At 44.6% G+C, this 22,721-nt stretch overlaps 1 protein-coding gene across 2 annotated transcripts; it reads right to left on the bottom strand.

Annotated features, from left to right (window-relative positions):
- Positions 1-4,795: 4,795 nt before the first annotated feature.
- On the bottom strand, positions 4,796-22,180 carry mxd1 (MAX dimerization protein 1). Of its 2 annotated transcripts, none has more exons than XM_053871344.1 (6): positions 21,556-22,180; positions 20,904-21,003; positions 12,960-12,989; positions 8,482-8,596; positions 7,854-8,013; positions 4,796-7,760 (listed from the first exon to the last, which is right to left on the bottom strand). In XM_053871344.1, the coding sequence occupies exons 1-6, from the start codon at positions 21,620-21,622 to the stop codon at positions 7,564-7,566; spliced, it is 669 nt and encodes a 222-aa protein (XP_053727319.1). In that variant the 5' UTR covers positions 21,623-22,180; the 3' UTR covers positions 4,796-7,563. The 2 variants fall into 2 exon arrangements, with proteins under 2 accessions (XP_053727319.1, XP_053727320.1); XM_053871345.1 differs by having other exon boundaries at positions 20,904-21,000.
- Between the last annotated feature and the right edge of the window lie 541 nt (positions 22,181-22,721).

Raw genomic sequence — 22,721 nt, 5'->3', positions numbered from 1 at the left:
TCTTATTTTATTTTATTGTATTTTATTATAACAGCACTATATTTCGAAGCACTTTCCTAGTTGGTGGGACCCCCACTGACCATGGCAATAAATTCTATTCTGATTCTGATGCTGATTCTGATTTTTTTTAAGTGACGTTTTGAAAACGAATTTAATTTTGCCACAATGATGATTTCACTAGTTATATTCGTGACGCCAAAAGTGACTCCTGCTGTAGTGGACAGTATTTTATTTATTTATTTTAATTTTTATTTGTATGAGAGGAAACTGGAGCGCCACAAGCCCAGGCAGAAGAATTTAGTAGAGTAGAAACAGGGCAAGAGTTGTAGTTTAGTTGTCCAACAACCTACTGAATGTGATATCATGAAGCTCCCCGTCTGACCATGTGACGCCATAAAGGTGTGTTCTTCACTGCCTTTATTTTATTTTATTTTGTACTTTGTACCGAAGCACTTTCCTCGTTGGTGGGATCCTCACCGACCTTGGCATAAAGCTGACTCTGCATCACTGTGTGGCGCTCTGCTGCAGCAGCCCCTGACAGCTGACGGTCACCTCCAAACACATCCCTTAATAATCTGCCTGAGAAAGGGCCCATCACTGGAAACGAGAAAACCTCAAGGCTGTTCTCCTGATTACCACCAGAAGAGGGCGCTAGTCTCTCAGTAGAGCCCTTGCAGCAGGAGAAACAGGTCAGGCTGTGATGAAATATCATTTTAATCAGAATAAAAGACAGGATAAACCAACACGCCATGTGTGTGTGTGTGTGAACGCCTGTGAGCTGTAATGGAGCATCAGTCAGACGGAAGGTGGCGCATAATGGAATAAAAACCTGTACCTGTTCAAGCTGCTTCAGCACCCACCTATGTAGCTGTTTATATTTTTAGACTCCTTCCTGGTTGTTGCCGGGAGTGATCACCCTGCACTCAAAATGTGGGGAGGAGAATCATCGAGAATTCAGAGGAGCGAAACAAATCTGATGTGAAGCATGAGCCAGCTCACCCGGGACACTGTCCCGATCTGTTGTGGTCAGAAATCCCACCCGGAGGTTTGGACCGAAGCCGCGGACATGTTGGACGCGTCCTTGATGTTTTGCCACTATTTGTGGCTCAGAACCGAATCTGGACTGTAGAGAAGCTCATGACGTTAGAGTTCAGAGGCTTGTTGTTGGACATGTGACAGCCATGTTGAGTGTCTAGTGAACAACCTTCTACACTCAAGTGGCAGTGGACGGATCGGAACACAGTGAGCTTGACAATCTCTTTTTCTAACTGCAACACTTACAGTGTAGCTCAGTGAAGCAAACACATGGTCCACACATGAAGGTCAGCGGCTGTTTGTCCTCTCACTGCCGTTTGTTGTGTTGCATTTGTAACACAAGTCCCAAGCTTCACTGAACTGAAATGCCGAGAACTTTGTGGACTCATTTCAGCAGTGGTTCTCTGTGAAAATGTCATTATTTTGAGGCCTTTTTTGTTGACCTTCCCTCAAGTCGCTGTTTACGACAGGACAGTCGTAAAACTACAAACAGGATTAAAATGATCAATGTGTGTTTCTCATTTAAACTGCAAGCTCTTGTAACGGTCGCCAGAGCTTCAATGGTTGCAGTGCAGTATGGTAATAGGAGCCTTTAACATCCTGTACTGCCACACAGAGCGAGCGGTTAAAAACTCATGACTCATGAAGTGTCTTTCACTCGTGGGCAACAATTGAGTTTTTCCAAGTGTTTTAGAGCCATTCCTAGTCCTTCCTCTTCAGTCGCGAGTGAGTTTTTTTGATACAATAAGTATAATAAAAAATAGTCCATTGGTAGGAAGATGTCGAGGTTGGAACTGCCAGGCAGAAGGTGGAGAGGAAGGCCAAAGAGGAGATTGATGGAGGTGGTGAAGGAGGACATGAGGTTTGGAGGTTTGAGAGAAGAGGAAGCAGAGGACAGGGTGAGATGGAGGAAGATGATCCGCTGTGGCCACCCCTGAAGGGAGAAGCTGGAAGAGAACGAAGAAGAAGGAGGAGAAGGAGAAGGAGAAGTAGAAGATGTTGAGGTTGGAACTGCCAGGCAGAAGGTGGAGGGGAAGGCCAAAGAGGAGATTGATAGAGGTGGTGAAGGAGGACATGAGGTTTGTAGGTTTGAGAGAAGAGGCAAAAGCCAAAAGAGAACAAAGAAGAAGGAGGAGGAGGACAAGAAGGAGAAGGAGAAGAAGAAGAAGAAGAAGAAGAAGAAGGAGAAGAAGACAAAGAATGAGGAGGAGGAGAAGGAGGAAAAGTTGAAGAAGAAGGAGGAGAAGGAGGAGAAGAAGAAGATGCTGGAAGTGCCAGGCAGAAGGTGGAGAGGAAGGCCAAAGAGAAAATTGATGGAGGTGGTGAAGGAGGACATGAGGTTTGTAGGTTTGAGAGGAGAGGAAGCAGAGGACAGGGTGAGATGGAGGAGGAGCATCCGCTGTGGCCACCACTGAAGGGAGAAGCTATAGGAACAGTTATAGGATGAGAGAGGCAGTGAGGTTGAAATCCCTGAGGAAAGATAAATAATCTGGTCCCTGCAACCGGTTCTCTGAGACTTTTATTGTGACTTAAATATGTAATTTGTTATTCATGTGCATGCTGAGGCTAACTGTTACAGGGTGCATGCTATTTAAAAAAAGGTGTGACAAAGGTCTATGGTTCCACTGTACTCTGACAATAACTGTGCTGAAATGGTTCTCCTAACTTTGTTTATGTAGCAGTGTTGCGTTAAAGATTACAGAGGGAACTGTATTCTTGTTGGTTATTTATTATTATTTTGGTTATTTATGAAACTAAGGAGCATCCTGGACAACATCACCCACCCCCTCCATCAGCTCCTGGTCCGATACAGAAGCACACGTGACGCATGTGTTGGATGGAGAGCAGACTTGATGGACACCCTGTGACTGTGCACCAGTTTCTGTTCACCCCTTCTCTCTGTGACCAGCTGCTGTACTTGTCCTGTCTTAGATCTTCACCTCTCATCTGAGGTGCTGTCGTCAGTGAGCTCCCCTGAGGTTCATCGTCTCTGACACGTGGACCATCTCCTCCATCTGCTGATGAAAGGAGCTAGGCGTATCCATTCCCAACAAGCTCCGCCCATTTGAGGAGCAGCATCCAAGCTGCGGTGAAACAACTGATGCACGACGTGAACAGCAAAGGGAAGCAACACAACTGGAGGCATCAAACTGCAACCTTCTCTGCTTCCTGGAGTACGTGTTGTTGTTGTTGTTGTTGTTGTGTGTTGCCACGGCAAAGCTGCTGCTTGCTCGGTTGCACAGCAGAGAGGTGTGTGTCGTGGGTGCGGTCCAGGTGGGCACGTGAGCCCCCCCCCCCGACACTGATATTGTTTGAGCTGAGCTAAGCCGCAGGTGTGGGTCAGTAGTCCTCAGTAGCCTTTACACACACATGTGCAAACACACACACACCCTAGACATACTCGCATAACAGCGCCACTAAACACTCTGTACACAGCAGCAGCGCGCTAATGTCAACACGCTCAGCTGGGCAGGCAACTCACGGCTAGTCTGGTGGAGGGAATGGACTAAGATGGAATCATAGGAACTGCAAACTCACAGAGTAAAAGCAGTTTTATCATATTCACAACTGAGCGACATTAGATTTAGAAGGTCTTCGATAGCTTTTTAGCAATGCTAGTCTTTCAGCATTGTGTTCGCTGGAGAGATGAAGACTTTTAAATGGAAAGATAGATTCAGATAAAAATGATATTAATGGTGCGATTTGTTTTTCTGTTTTGGAGAAGGAAAGAGATTTCCCTCGGCTCCACGAAGGAAGCTAGCACTCCAGTGATGACTCAGCACGAAGGTATAACAAGAGAGTTGGTGGGATTCAATTGGGAATTGTGGAATTCTATTTTTTGGAAATTATTTGAAAAATGGAGGAAAACAATGTATTGCAGTGAATTTATTTGTACCAAATTATATATTAATGAAGGATGTAAAATATGACTATGCGTTGCGCACAAAAACAAAAAAAACCTCATCTCATTTATTATATTTGACTTCAGGAAATAAATATATGAATAAAGAAAAAGAAAAAGTTAAAACAAAAGACAGGAATTGAATAACAAGAGCGACAAATATTGAATATAAAATACTGTCAGATTAAATAATATTATAGAATATTGGGAAACAAAATTAAAAGCAAATTGTAGAAGGATGAAACACAACAGAACCAATTCATTTTTTTTTTTTTTACAATATATCTTCAAAAGAAAACGTGAAATGTGAAAAACATTTCTTCTTATGAGAGTGAAAGTTGAATGGAAGAGATCATAAAATATGGTAAAAGAAACAAAATAAGCAGCAGAAGTGAGAAACAGCAGGCACTGGACCGTTTCTCACGCACAGGGAAAAGCGTCAATATTTTTGAGTGTACTGTATGATCCAAATAGTACCATGAGTGGGAGCATTTGAGGAGCTTCAGTGACGTCCCAACGTTGGTGGAGAACACAGGCCGCGGGCCGACATCCGCCCACCTCGCACTGTCATCACTGAAGAGCAGGAGCTTCGGCAAAAATGTCGAGCCTGAGATGGAAAAATAGCTCCCACCCGCTCCACTGTCACAGGGCTCCAGAAGGGATGCCGGATGCTTGTGAGGACGCCCATCCCCCCCGTCTTCATCTGCTGGTTGTTGAGGAGCAGTCAGATGGCTGTGATCACACAAACCCAGGATTTGGCGGCTCGATGACTTGGAATCACGTGGAGAGACTGCCGAGCGTCAGGCTGCCGAGAATCTCCTTTTATTGTGTAGAAAATATCACCATGAAACCATCTGATATTACATTGTAATGAGCGGGGGAGGGGCGACGCGTCTCCCTGGAGCACCAGGTGAGGATTGAAGAGAATGAAGACAGTGACACGTGAGGTAGGTAAACAAGGGTTTCAAACGTTTTATTCTTTCAATATCGCCGGCAAATATAAATCGCTGCCCCCAACAATTCTCCTACGAAGGGGCTTTTCCCACATTGGAAGTGATTTCTGTAAGTGCACAAAAAGTCCGTCTTCACCCGACAAGTGTGACCCTCCCGAAGAGAGAAGGCAGCAGGCGACCACCACGTGGATGTAGCGATGATGGGAAACAGTGTGTGTGTGTGTGTATTGCCGAAGAGCACCACGCCTGAGACGTCACGATGAAGAGGAATGACCGATTATTCAAAACACACTTCAGGCCTTTTCAGCCATGTTGGATTCCGGGATTAGCTGTGCGAACCAACAAAACGAATCCAAAACCAAAGTTCTTTTGAGTTTCCCGTCGGCCTCTTGAAGCACCAAGGTTTGCAGAAGGAGGCGAGGGGTGGAGGGGGGCTTTATCTGTTTGATTGTAGGGTTGAGAGCTGCCCCCCCACGAGCCCCGCCTGCACCATGGACGCCTTCGCTGCAGGACTCGTGTGCACCGCACTTATTTGGCTGACAATCAACAAGTGGGACAGAAGTGAAATCCATTCTCACATGGATCCAAACATTGATCAATGTCAAGTTTTGCATCGTAATTCGAAGCCAATATATTTCAACTACCCTCCCCCTATAGATAATTCTCTCTGGAGACAGTGACCCACACGCACAGTCCCACACACTCACTCTGTACACACATGCACACGTCCACAGACGGCGTGTCTCGGCGGACACGCCCACCACTCGCATCTATTTCACTATACATTTCACTTTATAATCGTGGCTACACATTTCCCCGCTATTATTGGACAAAAGAGCAGCATTCCACACTCAAAAATATTAATAATCTTGTTTTTACGACCTTTTTTTTTTCAATATTACTTTGTTCTATTTTTTTTGTGGGGGGGTCGGGGTGTTCCATCATGCTTGCGGTGAGATTCCAAAAATGTTAACGCAAAAGTGGGAGCTTGTGTTGGCAACTACATTCAAAATAAGCCACAATCCACCTCCTGCCTTCCCGACCAAGAGCACCAGTCTCGTGGGGCGGGAAAGGTCAGGGAAACAACCCCCCGCCATGTTAACCACCGACTTCACTTCTTTTTTTATCTTTTTTTTTCCTAATTTTTTACAATTATTCCGATTTTTTTCCCCATATAAATCCATCCTAATGTCTCTGGCGGGAGACAGAACGAGCCAGCTGGCGTCGGAGAAATAACCATCAACCACAGAAAATGAAAGGGAAAACAATTCTCTGAGCACCGTGCTGAATTGCGAACAGACACAAAGCCTCGAGGCACAAGAGACGACTGTAAATATTCCATGGATTGCCTAGGCTGTGCAAACAAACTACACGTGTAAAACTAAAACTCACAAGAAGAACAAAAGCTATGACTAATTAAATATATATTTATATTCATCTATATATTTAGTAGATCTAATAAATACTTTGATAGACATAGAGATCTTTCTGTAAAACTATTTACATTACAAGGTGAACATTGTTAATATCCGAAGAAACAATATAGAGCTATGAAGGCAAGGCAAAAGGAAATAAATTAATATGTGTCAACATTTTGGTGTCGTTTGGGCGATCGCTCATAAACTGAGGAGCTTTTCTGTTGTTTGAGTGGAGGCGGACATTTCGGCTTGCTTCAGCTCTCTGGCGGGGGCGAAGGTCGAGGCCCTCCTGTCCTATCACGTAGCGGAATGTGCGGGGGTCGGTCTGAGCCGGTCGCAGTAGGTGGACATTCCCACCGCCATCGTCGGTCGTGTGGTGAAGCAGCTCGCATTGGAGCACCAGCGCTCGACCGCCAGTGACTAGTGCTGTCTGGAGTCTAGTCCTGGGTTCGGTAGTCTCCACTCCAACACAACCCATGGCCCTAGATTTGGATGTTAAACGCTGCTGTTTGACCCCCACAGTCATCGGAGAGAGCGTGAGAAAGAAGCAGAAATGTCATCCCCCAAAAATAAAAGCAAAAAAAAAACCTCCCAAACCCCGGCCACTTCACAATCTCATGCAACGTTCCTCATGTTTTCTGTGTCAGGTATGGATAGCGCGTCGGCCAACCAAAGTGTGCGTGTCATGGGGCTCGTATTGCCGTCGTCGCCTTGACACATTTGATCTCTGACTCCTTACACAGTGTCAGTGGGACATTACTGCTGCAGGTGGAGTGTGCGGAGGGAAGGGGCGTCGACTGCTTACTAAGATGGCGCCCACCTTTGAATCAGCCTCAGGGGACGAGGGAGACGTGTGTGTGTGTGTGCGCGCCAATGTTTAGCATGTGTGTTTGTGTGTGCGTTCCAGTAATGGCTCTGGAGGCACAGATAAAAGAGGCAGTGGGACATTGTGTGGTAACATTCTCTGGCTGAAAGTTGTGATTCTGTTGGACGGAGGTTTCACTGGGGATGGTCGGTCTTCACCAGCCCTCTCTGCCGATTGGTACAGACTGACTGCCTCAGCTGATGATGAGGATGATCATGATGATGATGATGGCGGAGGTGGCGGTGCTGAAGTCTGGATGAAAGTGAGAGCTGGAGGCCCGGCTGCAGGGAAGCCTCTGGGTGAGGTGAGAAGAGGGCAGTCGGTCTGAACGGGCCCAGGCTGGGACACAATCATGGGGCAGGAGAGCATCGAGTCCATCAGCAGTGGAGCTTATAGGCTGCAGCCCAGCTGCTTGCTCATCTCCTGAGTGTCCTGCAGGCGCAGCAGGCTGGCGCTGGAGTAGCCCTCGTCGCTGAAGCTGCTGCGCAGACTGCCGCGCTCGTCCCCTGAGTCGCTCACACTGCTGGTGCTCCACTCCAGGTCGCCCATCAAGTAGTCCGTCCCCTCCACGTCCACATCCAGGTCCTCTGTTGACACCAGACACACGGCAGAGCCGTTAGAAACTGACATTATCTCAAGCACCGCGACCTTGTGGAGTCACGTCAGCTTGCTCAGCGAACCTTGGTCAGAGTCGGACTTGTCCGAAGACACGGTGGAGCCGGTGCTGTCAATGCGGGTCCGCTCCACCCCCAGCTGCTCCAGACGCCTCCTCAGGTGTCGCCGCTCTCGCTGTAGCTGCTCTAAAGTGTGCTGAGCTTTTCGGTCGCTCTCCTCCAGCCGCTGCAGGAGCAGAGAAGAGCCAGATTTGACTGCTGTTGCCGCATTCAAATGAGCTACACAAATGTCTCAAGCACTTGTCCTTCTCATGCTAATTGTCACCGTGATGCCAGGATTAACTCAGGTGTTCAGCCCACGACCAACTCGAGAATTCAAACTGGTGCGAAGATGTTAGTAAAACCTTCCCGATTCAAAACTTTCTTTTTTTAACCAGAGACAAGTGAACTTCCTCATGCGAGTGTCCGAACACTTGTAAAGCTTTCATGCAAAATCCAGACTAAATTTGAAAGACAAGCTGCACAACACAACTACATGAGGTTTGAATGAAACTATATTTCAGTGTAAAATCGCTCTAGACTATATAGTTGATACTCTAAAAACACTGCAATGACGCATTGCCATCAGCCCCAGCACAGTGTAGTGATGGAAATGCAAAAATCCTGGTCAAACTTTAAAGAGACAAGGACCCACCTTGATGTGATCTTTGGCCTTCATCAGCAGGCTCAGTGTGGTGTGCCTGTTGGTGTCTGGTCCCAGAGGAACGAGGGGTTTTAAGCGCTCTAAACACAGCCGTAAATGCGCCCGTCTGAAGACAGAGGAACGACAGAAAGAGATGGTTAGCTGTTTATCATTACTTTACAGTCACATGACTGTAGGATCCAACACGGTTGTCCAGAGAACATCATTGAAAGTGTTCAGGTATTGTGTGTGTGTGTCCTTTTTATTGTAATACCTTGCTCACCATACTGTCAAATGAAGAGAAATAACCACTACTGAACAATTTACAATTTGGTCACAGAGTATATCCCAGCTGATCCCCCCGGACCACTCCCTCACATTTCCATAAAGTTCTGTGCCATTGATTCATCCTTCCACGTGTTGCCCACAGTGGGAGGTCAACCAGGACCTCAAGAGTCTCAAGTTCCATCCTCTTATTCAAATAAAGTTCCATCCCCTAATTCTCGATTCCCCGTGTTTAATGCCACAAGGATTTAACTCATCCACTGTGGGCGCAAGGCAGCTGAAGGGTCAGACTAACCCGAACTGGCAAACACGTGCTTGCAAACAATTAAAAAAGGGGAGGAAATCGGAGAGCTCTTCGGTACACCGGTAAAATAAATCAAATGTGATTCAGATCAAATCAGCCACAGCATTACCAACCGCTCTGGATCACTGGCAGGAGCTCTAAACTTGCAGCAGGAACAGTGGCAGAGGTGCGGTGGACAGTGGCGACCACCTGACCTTGCTGTTACACAACACACACCTCCAGCCTTGGCAGCCAGCGGACGTGTCTGTGGGCTAGTGTGTGTCGAGCCAGTGGGGTGTGCACACCAGACTCTTGGAACTGGTTTACTTGGGCAGCTGAACATGGATGAGCAGGTTGACAGAGAGTGCAGCGATAGACTGGACTCCATGCTAAACAGACCGGTGCTGCTTTGAAAGTTCCACAGGAAGTCTGTGTACTGGTACACAAAGCAGGTTTCTGTCTGACACCGAGTGCCTGTTTCTCAGCTGACTAAATCCAAAGGGCACAGAGAGCGACATTGCATAACATGGAAATGTTCTGACATAATACGGGATCAGCAGGGCGAGCTAATGTTTGATAAACAACAGTGACAAGCAGCAGACAGCCGTGAGAAGGCGAGAGTGGGTGTGGCAGCGGCGCGCGGGCGCCGTATCAGCAACAGGTTATTCTGGTTCAGTGCAGCGTCAGTGCACTATGTCAATAGGTGACGAGGACATATGCCGAGATATATGGCGTGAGGGACTTCTGAGGACACGCATTGCAGAGAGCGTTTACCTTAGGAGAACATTAGGAAATATCTGAGCAGACACGGCTCAATGTCGGAGGCCAGCCAGTTGCTCAGACCAAGTACAACTGAGAAACCCAATACCTGCGTGTCCAGAGTGCATAGCACACCAGCAGCAGCAAGTCCTTGTCCTGATCCCCGCCTGGCTTCAATGTCTGTATTTTTAGACGTGCACTTGGACGGCGGCAGGAGCTTGTGTGTAAATGTTGCACTACAAAAGTCGCAACACTGAAAACATCGATGGCGACTGATCGTTTCAAAACCACTGCTGAGCAACGTAGCTTTTGTCAAGCAAATAAGTTCATTCAGACCACCACTGCAGAGGCTTATTTAAGGAAGCCTTTGTTCAACTGTAAAAGCCCAAAGCACACGAAAGGTAACGACTGTGATTTTGCAGGGTCGTGTTAAAATGGAGGCCTTTTCCACACAACAATCTGCTTTCACTGACAGACATTCTTTCTTTGGATTCACAACAGTTCAGCAGCACGTCGATAGAGAAATCTATTACTCACCATGCTCCATATTCTATTTCAAGTAGGCCTATTGTGTACTCTTTCAAAACCTTGTGTAGCTTCACATTAAAACATTATCAATGAGAAGCATTTAGAAATACCTGACACATGAAAAAACGTGGATTAAAAATGGACTGTGCAGTCTGCTACCGAAAAATAAACATAATCCATTCAGCCTTCATAAACATGTCCTTTTCCTCGCAACCAAAATCCAACTTTTAATGAAGTCAGTCATTCGTGTCCCCGGAGTGGTGCGTCATGTGTCCCATGATCTTTTAGGGTGTCCGTCAGTATTTTTTGATAAACTGTGGCGGAAAGACAAGCAAACAAAAAAAACCAATGTAATGGAATGCAGCCAATCGAGAGGTGATATAGAAACAGAGGGGAATGTTTTTGTGATTTACTGAACTGGTGACAGAAAAAAAAAGTTTTTAATCTGCCTACAGTCCAAGCTGTCCTCACACGGTCCGGCAGGAATGCATGAGTTCTGCCAGCAATGTACTTCAGTTATTATAGATAACAGAGCAAAACCATCATGTTCATGATGTGTTATGTGTCATCCATTTCTTTCAACGTTTGTTTTAATACATTGGACCACGTGAGATTTCATCTTTAAAGAGATATTATTTGTCTGCGCAACTCTAGTTTATACGTAGCGGAAACCCTATCCTGGAGTAGCGCAAACATTCTAGTACTTGTGATGCTACTTGTGATGGCAAAACATTTTGAATAAGCTTGTTTTCTTGTTGTTCATTCTCATTGCAAGGTGACAATATATCCTGCTAACACTTTAGCTAACTCTTGAACCACAATACCACTTATTTACAGCATGTACTGTCCATATCCACTTGTGTTGGTGCTGGTTTTCGATGGTCTCTAAATATTATGTAGCTTCATGAGGGGTCTGAAAAACCATCACATGGCGAGAAATAAAACAGTTTCTTTTTAGCCCCTAAACAAAAACTAGATGGAATCATGATAAATCAAGCAGATTTGAAGAAGTGATTTTTCCGGCATCGTATCTGCCTGCTTGAGATGAACAAGAAACAATTAAACAACGACAACTATTGAGTCGGTAACTGCTTCTATACTCTCCTGGAGATTGGTGTAGGTGTTTCCCACACCTTTAACTAAACCTGCTCTTAGGTGAGTAAGAGCACATGGAGAAAAAAAACTAGGTCAACCTGCCACACTTCGCCTGGCTCCATAAATCACACTCCTGTCTTCACTCTTGCCCTTTGACACCTCATAGTAAAGCCTTGAAATGGTAGGCCAACGCTAGGTGAAGCTTCTAAAGATAAAAATTGCGGGAATAGCTGTCGCAGCATGTTAAGGTGCACCATTGGTTGCATGTTTGAGAAACCAATTTGAGTTCTGATGGAGGTAGAAGGTTCATGAATGCTTATGGGAGGTGGGTGTTAAGCAGGGTCCACACGTAAGGACTTTCTAAATCTTAGCTGATTTGCTTTATCTGTCAGAGACCTCAAACGTAATAAAATATCTGGCGTTTATTGGACAGTCTGAGGTGCGACATGACAACTCAGGCCTGTCCTCCAAGCCATAAATCATGTGTCATCCCATTTGCCCGGAGTAAAAGGGCGGCCCAGACGGTTGACCACATTTCAAACCGATAATCGGCACAAATACATTCTAAAACCCCCCTTAAACCACAGAAACACCTCACAGGATACTCTTATACGAGATCAGATCATTAATCATTTACAACTACTGCAGTATCAGCTCCAAGTACCAGTGCTGGTTTCGAAGACTTTGGTTGAGAGTGCGGGACTCATAAAAGTTTGGAGCTTCATCTGACCCACATGCATGTCAGCCACCGTGGCCATATATAATTCAGGCTGCTCGTCTGGATCACCTAGCAGAGGAGCACAGTTGGGACTACAGAAGGTGTTGAGGTCCTTAAAAAATCTATAATTTGGCCTAAAACGGAGCAAATAATTAGAAGTTTTTCTAAATCTGTCGAAGGTGTTGCAAAATATGTGCTGCCCAAAACTACCAGATAAAGAGTGACTCCAACTGAACTGTTCACAAACCTGGTTCGTCCAAACAAATAGCTCCCTTTAAAATAAAGGCATTTCATGAAACATACAGCTGAAGAAATCACCAGAACCAGGTCACTGAACTGGCGCTTTTGGCATTAAAGAATATGAGCTGGAGGACAACCTGGATGGTGCTCAGGCCAGATTAAATAACTGGTGACCGAAAGAAAAGGTAGCAGCACCTACGGCTGAACACAGACAAGAGTGTGGCAGATCGAATGGGAACAAACATAAGTGAGTTTTCATTCCATTTGGACATAAGTCGGTTCTTTGTGTAGCACATGTGCATTATACTGAGACAAGATTTGAAGACATGTTGTGGATGTGTGAGCGCAGTGAGGTCTAGAGCTCAAGACAAGTTCATAAAGATGAAGACCGCAACCACAAGCATCTTAGAGACTGGATCGACGTGAAAGGGTCAATTATGTCGAGTGAAGATGTTCAGTGTGAATATAGCATTAAAAAATAATGACAGGCTGTAATTTTCAGGAATGTCTGCGGCACAAAAGCATGAACCATTTCATCGAACAATTACACATTGTTGGTTTACACTTATGAAGGCAACATACCTGATCTTTTCCATTTCATTGTGCGAAGACCTGCGGAGAGACGAAAGAGAACACAAATGAGCAAATGTAGTTCATGTCTCAGACAACAAATGAGGGAGCAGCGCTGCAACGTGAACAAGCCATTTTGCTCTCTCTGGGAGCGACAGAGAAAAGGTTGTGTGGGAGTTCATCTGCAGCCTGACAAAGAGGTTTTCAGGGAAAATGGTTGGCATATTAACACTTGCTACATATTCCACAGCGTGAGGCTGAAGCCTGTACATACTTATGGACCAAGGTGAACAGGGCAGACACAGTAACCAGGATCGAGACTTGGGTTAAAATGACAGCATACATGAGGGAAAAGTGGGTGGATCTTTGCTCATTACAAATACATAAACTCAGGGAAGAAGATCCAGTCTGCATTCCTCGGCTCGGGTGCTTCCAACTGCCCTTTTAACCCCCGTATCCTTGCTCCGAAAAAAGCCTGTGCTGCTTCAGCTTAGCATTGGCGTTCACTGCCATCTTGCTTCGGAGGGAAACACAGACTCATGCGCGCACACACCTTAAACTATCGGCTATCCTCAGATGCACTCTCTGAGGACACTCTCCACTCTGCCACACAAGATGAAGAGAGGGCTGTGAAGTGGAACCTATTTTCTTGTGTGGCGCAGTGTCACAGTGATCGGTGTCTGGCTGGCATGTGTGAGCAGAGCGCTGGGGATATCACCTTTGGGTGTTCTCTATCTCTCATACCCCCATTCCAGCCAGTGGGCATTCTTGTCCGGGGCAGACAGCCACCGGTGACATAACACTACTTTTCTTGAGGCTGGATTTCAGGCTCCCTGACCCCTCCTGCACTGGCCAGAACACCCACCAGCGTGGCAGTGATAAAGCATGCTGGTGTTGGTATACAGTTAGGCTACTCTGATTCATGATGTCACAGTGGGCACGGTGGAATAACGCCGAGGTTGGATCCCATTGATAGTCAAGCTCCAGGCACCAGCAGTAACTATACATCACAGTGGCTCATAAATGTTTCAATAGATCACGTTTCTGCTCTAAAATTTACTGATGAATGTGACTGTCAGAGCTCACGCTGCATATTGACCAGCACAGGGTGAAAAAGCTGTTTAGCAAGGCGACAACGGCACGTGAAAGTGGAGAATTGAAAAAGAGTGTGGAGTCCTACAAGGCTCAGTTCTGAGACCCATAATGTTAATATTATAAGGGGTAGCCACAAAGACGCTTTACCATTTAAAAAAATGTATTTTAAAGGCAACTTATTTGTTTGATCGTTTCCAATAACACAGTAACAAAATGGCTTATTACTTCATTAAGGTAGCTGGATAAGACTGAAAATGACTCACTGTACAGAGAAAAAAAATCCAAAATGTAAGGGGATAAGTAGAAATAAGCTAGATGGGGGATCAGAGGTGAAATTCCCAGGTTTCACAACAAGCAACTGAAATGGAAACAGGAAAGCAAACGACGGGATAAAAATGAATAGAAAAAAAAAATGTAACATGAATGAAGGGGCACTAAGAACACCTACACCAAGACCACCACACTTGTTCAGGGTAACACCAATAAAAGCACGACAAGGCCACTGCTACTCCAACAGAAAAGGACTCTATGAATAATATATAAAGTAGACAAAACAGTACATACAAATCACCCATGGTGGAAGCAGGAATGCCGCAGCTACCTGATTTAATACGGAGAAAAATGCCTTTGGACATATACAGAGGCAGAAATAGATTACTGCTGGGTACACTGCAATGACTATTTGAACATATATCTGATGATGAAGAATATGGAAGAGAAATAAACTTGAACTACGCAGAGAAAAAAAATCGACACTCCAACGATGTATGGGGAAATGTGGTACTCACTATAAACATAAACAAAAAACCTATTTAAAACAATGTATCTAAACTTTCAATGCCACTTGATATGATACAAACATCTGTTTTCAAAAAGGAAAATACATTGAGGGACAGAAATAATAAAATTCCTCTTCACTCTGCAACCTTTGATCTCTCCATAAAATAAATCTCCATGTTGCAGATTATGCCAATTGTGTGCTCAGTGTAAATGACAATGGAAGCTAAATGTCAACAGAGAAGATTGAGATAAACGTAGACACTGATGTCTGAGTAAATAAAGGTGAAAGGACAACATCATTTGTGCCATTAACATTCTAACTGTAATGAAACACCTTTATACAGTATTTATGCAGGATTTGAAAACACAGGAATTGAAAAGTTTTTTTTTTTTTAAATCAGAAGTGGAACGCTACTTGCTACAGCTCGGACCTGTTGAGCATTTACTATTAGTATTGTACAGTATTAGTGACCACAATCTGGTTTCTATCTGGCTGTAGGTTGAAGTCAAATCAACATTTTCACTGCAGACAAGTGCACTTCATGCAGAACAGTCTGGAATCAGTGAGTCGCTACATGCACATCATCGAACTTATGAAAACACCTGTCATACATACTTCGTCCACTTCTTTCCTTTCGATCTTTTCTATGCTACACTAGCGCTATAACCATAGGGTAAGCTAGCCGTTCACTGCTGTTATCCAGAGAATGTAACGAAATGTAAATGCCTCTTTAGTCCTCTGACTTGACATGACATGATGAACATTTGCTGTCTCTCACACTGCCCATCCAATAATCACCTCTGTGAGGGTAAAAGCAGCTTATGGTTCCCATAGTGCACTGCAGCTGCATGTCGTGCAGCTCTATGGAAGGTGGGGGAGGACACTCCATCTATGAAATGGTGGAGTTCTGCACTGCATGTCAGGATTGGGAGCAAACCGTGAGGAGGTGAGGGGAGCGAGAAAATGCATAGAAGGGCAGGGAGAGAAAGGAGGAGGGGAGAGTCACTACTACTGACACACTTGCACGTGAACACACTCCCCTCCCCCACTGCTCACACCATGGTAAAACAACAGGAGCTTGTGCAGGCCGAAGGAAATGACTAGGAAATCATATTCACTTCGCCTTAAATGAACAGCTCCAGACCAATAAATCACTTGACCTCATGGTTTCCTTTTACTCAAAACGGGCATCTGTATGATCAGACTCCCTGGGTGATGTGCTAGTTTTTCAAGGTTGGAGAAGAATTGTATGTTCCCTGTATAACTGCCCTGCCAGAAATAGCAGTGATAACAGACGAGCACACGAGCAACACGCAGGGCAGGGTCCTAACATAACCTTGCACTTGACCATATATATCCACAGGCACACCACACACATGCAGCTCCGGCACAAACATGCACCCGCCCACGCTCAACTTGGCGGATCAGAACAGCCTCCGTTTAGCGTCACCACTTTGACTTTCGTGGCAGAAAACGACCTGGTGTTCGTCAGAAGAAACGGTGCGAAATGATCGCCACCATCATGAAAAGAAGACAATTCAACAAAAGACATCTAAATACACCAAGCCTTGATCTGCCATCTTGATGAAGTCTGTTGCTCTCGTTCTTCTTGGTACCACTTGAGGGCTTCAGTGTTGAATCAAATCAGAATAGAAAGACTAGTTAAGACAAAGTCATTAATGTACAGTCTGGTCCACACAGAGACGGAGTCAGTTCTATCTGTCCAATTGTTGGAAAGCCTTTCATCCACACAGTCACTGCATCTGATGCTACTGGAAACGGGTTCCTAAGTGCTTACATTCGACATAACTGCCCCATCTGTCTCCGCTCTCTCCGAGAAAACTGTCCATCTTATTGCAAATATCAACACAAAATCTTCTGCAGCTTTTGTTTTCCACTAAAATGAGCAGCAAATGATCGTTGTGGACACAGACGTGTTGCAGTATTGAAAGTCATGCCAATGAAGCACAGATTTGCTAAAAACACTTAAAAAAACCATGAGAAACACTTGTCATTGGCTGCCCTCTCATGGCCTTTTCAATTGTAGTTAAACATGACTCAAATTAAAGCTCAACCTTGAAGTTCATCCGCTAGCTTTGTCAAAACGTGTCTTTCACGCTCTGTTTGTTACGCTACTATGCTAATACAGCACATAAGCTTCATCCGCACATGCGTGTCATCTAGTTTGTTCATTGTTGGAGCATTACAGTGCCTAAGACAGGCCTTGCATATGTACTACAACGTTTTAAGTTGGTCTCAAGATGATTTGTGTGGACGCCAGAAAACACTCTGCATATATACACAGCACTTTTTGCTACCGACAAGCAGAAAGATCAGACGTTGTGTGGATGTAGCCCAAGACACAGGTTCTCGGTTCAGCGTTGATACATTCATAAGCGCCAGAAAACACGTGTGGATGAGTCCTGTGTTTCAAACTGATGCAGGTGGTGTACAATTTGTGTTTCCAAGACAGGCAGCAGTGAGCTGAAGAAGATGACTCATGCAGTAGGGCTGCTGCGGTTGATCAGGGTTACTATTCACCAGATACTTCTCAATTCTGCATCACAGAAAACAACCACCAAATAAGACGCTTACGTGTATATTTCAATATCAGAAATGAAGTGCAAGTACAAAGAACAAGTGAAGGCAGTTCACATGTTCACCAGCTGTGAAAGCAACACTCACACAACAACCAAATTCCACAGCAAATGCAGTGGTTTTGCAGTTTCACGCATCTTTGTAACATAAACACAAGCTGTTCTAATCCAACTGAGAACAACACCTTTGAGCAAACACTATATATTTCATGTGAGAGTAAGTGGTTATTCAAGAACTGGCTTTTTAGCGCGCTGCCTTTACATAACATCATGGAGCATGTGCCAGACTTCATGAGGGTTAAACAGGGTAACTGCAGGCAGGGACAGCTATATCCATGCCTGAATGTATGTGACCGCACTCGACTCCGTGCACTCTATGCAGTCTGCTGATATTGACACACACTGCATCCATGCGTCATGACAAGGTACAGCCTAAATATAAGTCCCTCAAATATCAGCGAAACCTGAAACAAGTGCACTATCTCAACGCCGTCTAGACTGACCGTTCCTGTAGCACTTGAGTTATTGATAACACCTTGAGCTTTTAAAGGTGAAAGAGAGCAGCTTGAACGCAATTATAATCGAGCCATTAATCTAAACAAAAGTCGACTTCGCAAGAAGCCTTGAGTGCTTATGATTTGTTGGAAGAGATGCCTTGAAAAGTGTGTGAAAAGGTCCCTTTACGTTGGCCATGAATGTTCCAGATTCCAGAACAGGCTGAGAGCGACCTACATATTGAGCAATGGTGCTCTTCACCTCAAATGATCCCCGTTGAGTTACGTATAGACACACCTGAAGCAGGTGTCGAGTAAAACCGTCGGTTATATTGACTCAGTGTGAGATAGCATGTTGTTCAAACATTTCCCAAATTTACAAGAGATGTAAAGCTTGTAAATAACAGCTCAGGGGGGAATGAAAAACGGTGAGGGTTTAGTTGGGAGTCATTTCACCGATACATAAATAGGTCACAGCTACACAGAATGGGCCAATACGAGTATGATGGTTATTTTATATCAATAAACAATACTTTTAAGGAGAAAAAGGCCAGTAAACGGGATCATTCCAGGCCACTAACCAAGCCCACAGCAGAATCATGGCACATACCTCCTCCGAAGGCTCTGACAGACCTGGAGAGGGCATCCTACAAACCTTTTAACAGACTTTCACTGCAGGTAAACGCCTACAGTTCTGCCTCTCCAACCCACCATGTTGGCGTTCTACTAACTTCAGGCCCACACCCCAGCAGACAAACTGTTTTTAACGCAAGTCAGAGGCAGAGGGAAGTGACTTTGGTGGCTGACTCGGGTGCAAGTAGCGAAAAGTGTTTCTAAGTAGCGTTTGGTGTGAACATACCTGAGGTTTGGCGACCATTGAAGCAAGTTTGTTGTAAGGTTTGTTCATGTTTATTTATTTTGTCAGCAGTTACCATTGTATTTCATTTCATTCATAAGGATGCGGTGGTCAAAAATATGTCATGAGGAAATGATGAAACTGATCCAACCAAAAGTGACACTCTACTACACCACGTCATGCGGCCATCCAACACAGGAACAAAGGGGCTGCACCCCGCCCCGCTAAAGAGAAACACACCCTTTAAATTCAACTGATTGTGCATCTTTACTCCAGACAAGGTTAGCGTCTGTCTTCGTCTACATGAGTGCACTTGTCTGTTCTACATGGTGGAGAGTACCAATGATTACTGGTTAAGAATAGAGGTTTTTACCCTGCAGCAATCAAACCTCCTGGAATTTACCAAAATAAACTTGTTATTCAACATGTCTGCCCTGGGAAGATGTCAGACAATGTCAGGATGGTGAGGACATCAAACAATGAGTTAGGGAATTTATTATTACTCATGTTATTGACAAGAAAGAAAACCTCTCTGAGAACCTGTGTAAGGATTGATCTACACTGCAGTCCGCCACGAGAGGCTTGTTCTATCAAGGTTGCTAGCAATACAGACCACATCCTGCATCCAGGTTGTGCGTTTTGGCTTCACCTTGTCTCCTCTTAAATGTCTGGAGTGGAATGTACCAATGCAGCACACATTGCCTTGATATAACTGATTTACAAGGTGTGAGAACATGCTATGCACTGGAGCTCGCTACTTGGCATTTTAATCAGGTGACAGGATGGCGAGATGCAGAGTCTACAATCTACTGACAACACCGTGTACGACCCACTTGGACCTACCAAGTGCCCAGTTGGCAGCAGTGTCTGAAGTTTACATTTATCAGTCCATGTGACTCGGTATCCAGAATAGCACCCAGCTCCCCTATAGATTGTATTTCAGTCCCACTGTGGTTGTAGTGGGGCCAATAGCTTTAGCTCCAACCATCTCTTTTCGGCTACTTTTCCACCATTTTAATCTGACTTAGATGGTGGTACTTCTAAGGCAGAGAAGTACTGAGGCACAATGCTACATGGGAGTGGCTATGATGGAGGAGAAAAGCAGCCACACCTCCGTCACATTGAGGCATCACGTTATATTGCTTCACTTTTGACATAATCTTTTGCTTTGGTTGTTAACTTTGTTTGCCGTCTAATCTGTTTTTTTATCTTATGTGCACAGGTAAATCACATCCCAACAAGGCAATAAACCCTCCATGACTCCGACCATGTGACAGCCAATAACCAGCGATCAGTGGTCAGGATATGCCTTGACAAGTTTAGAAACGACACAAAGTTGGCTCCGACCACAGAGATAAGTATGTCAATTACAATGTCAACAGCATGAGTGTGCACCATCTGCACTCCAGTCGATAACGGTGAAAGTCGGCAATGTAGTCGCCGTTAAAAGTCACATTTGTGTCACCAACCAGCCGTCTTGAGTCATTTGAATAGATCTATAGATCTTATACCGTTGCTTATATGTAGCATGGACTAGTGAGTAAGGCTATTTTGCTATTTTACCAGTGATTCTAATGTAGCTTGGATAGAATTGTTGGCCCAATTCAGCAACAGCAGGGGAGCAGTCCTATCCTACAGTGAATCCAGCTCAGTTTGAAGTCACAAATAATGATCTGGATGGGTTAAACTTCAGCCTTTGTGAATCATTTTCACCTCACTGATACTAGCAACACGGCACATTTTTAATTTTAAATGATGGTCCATGGTTCAAACAAAAATTTTGCTTTGCAGCTGGCCAGTATGAAATCGGTCACTGTGCATGCTTCACTTGCAACAAACATCTCTAATTTTCATTGCACAACATGTTTGTCAACACAGTGGCTGGACTTTACTGATATCTATAAAGGGTAGTCAATACAGCTCAAGTATACATCCCAATAAGGTGCAAAGGTGAGAGATACTGTCGACTAATTCTCTTTCTTCTATTTCAATCAGTGAAAGAAAACAAGGGCAGAATGAAAATCCAGTTGAGCAGCATGTTGAAATGAACCCAAGTCATCCCACATTGTGTCCTGAGACGGGGATATCTGCATAACTAAACAGCAGTGCGTGTTATCTCTGAGTATCTGTTACCTGGTACTCATGTTTTTCTTGCTTTTGCTTTTCCTTTTCAAGCTTTCCCTCTCTCGACTGCTGACGAAGGGTGGCATGGAGGCATAGCCATGTTCGGCTGCTGCAGGCAAATAACAACACGGTGGTCACATGTACTGTGCAACATGGACCCACAATCATTAAAACCAGTATAAGGAATCATCTGAGATCAAAACCAGAAAACAGAGCATTTTCAATGAAGGCACAGGAGCGATATATGGTTCGCATCATGCATGGGCTTCAGGCAGTATTCCCCACATCAGTTCGGACAATGATGTCATCTTGAACTGAAATAAACCCCCTAGAAAACCACAACAGCAGGAAAGGAGGGGCCAGCATGAAAACAACGTCTTCCTGCACAGTCCATCAACCAGCAGGAAAAAAAAAAATCCCAATTATTGTAATGTTATTTAGATCGACTGTTTGGAGCACATGCATGTTGCAAACGCACAAATGCATAATTTAAACGTGTTTTTGTATGTATCAAATACACGTTTAAAAATTAATAAGGACTGAGGATACGACCTTATATACATTGCACTAAAATCTCTTCAATAAATGCACTTGCAAACCCTTAAAATGCAACACGGTGAAATATATTAAACCAAACACAATATAAAAAAAGAGATTTTACCTCGTTCCCGGCGATCAAGGAACTCAGCCGCTTCGATCAACATCTGTACCATTCCGACAGCTGCCATTTTATCAAACAAATAAAATGTAAAAAAAAAAAGAATCCAACGATGGTGTTTCGGATCTGGTGATAGACGCACAGTTAAATTGTAGTAGACAAAACCAAGGTAAGGGGGTGTCGTTAGCTGGTTAGCTCAGACTGATGCTAACAACCCGGTTTCAGATACAAAAATGCTAGTTGAATGTCGTGGGTCTTCTTGTTAATCTTCGGCAAAAAAAGGTGCTTGTTGACAAAAGCAAAATAGAGAATGCCTGACGTTAAAAAACGTGTTAAAAGAGCTTTGGTTAAGGCTGGAAGCTGCTGCTGCCTCGGCTTAATATTGAAATAGTAAAAAATACAAAATATTAAAGCATGACGTGAAATGAATTGAAAAGCGAACTGCCTGCAAAAAAAGTTCAAATAGCGATGTCTTCAAACCTTAACGTGGTTTAACAGTTTGGTGCTGGTTTACCGCTGGCCACGGGTGACTCTTGAGGCAGAACGATAGCAACTGACTGAGGACCAGCGAGTGTTTATCAATCTGCTTCCAAAATACAGGCTTGTTGATCTGGACGACAGCTAACTACTGTACATCTCCACAAAGCTCCCGTGTGCTGGGATGTGATTGGCTTCTGGAAATAATGTCTGAAATTCCTATAGGCGGCTCGAACTGTCAATCAAAGAGCGCCGCACCGTCGGTTGCAACTCGTCGTCGTGCGCCGCCATTTTGGCTCAAATTTGTATTAACAATGACGCGCAGTAGAGCCACTCTGAGGGTAGTTTCGCCGCGACATATCCGTTTCATCATCATTGGTTAGTTTCTAGTCATGTGAACAGCGATTGGCTGTACGGACCACGAGTCTCACTGACAACGCCCGCTTGAGTAAAAGGCCATGCTGTTTCGGTGTACGTCAGTGATTGGCTCTGGTTGGCGTGTTTTTATTATTCTTCCATTAGCCATTGGCTAGAATCACATGCCGACATACGATTGGCCCATTTTAACCCAATCACAGAGTGGACTACCGCGCAGGCGCACCACAAATGCAAAATGCCCATATAGCCTGCTAACGAATTTTTATATTGAAAATAATTATGTCAAGTACGCAATGACTTGCTGCGCCTGCAAC

The sequence above is a fragment of the Synchiropus splendidus genome, chromosome 7 (assembly GCF_027744825.2).
Source record: "Synchiropus splendidus isolate RoL2022-P1 chromosome 7, RoL_Sspl_1.0, whole genome shotgun sequence".
In the NCBI taxonomy this organism is placed as follows: Eukaryota; Metazoa; Chordata; class Actinopteri; order Syngnathiformes; family Callionymidae; genus Synchiropus; species Synchiropus splendidus.
The sequence above is the reverse complement of the archived record's forward strand: the minus strand, read 5'-3'. Positions and strand labels throughout refer to the sequence as shown.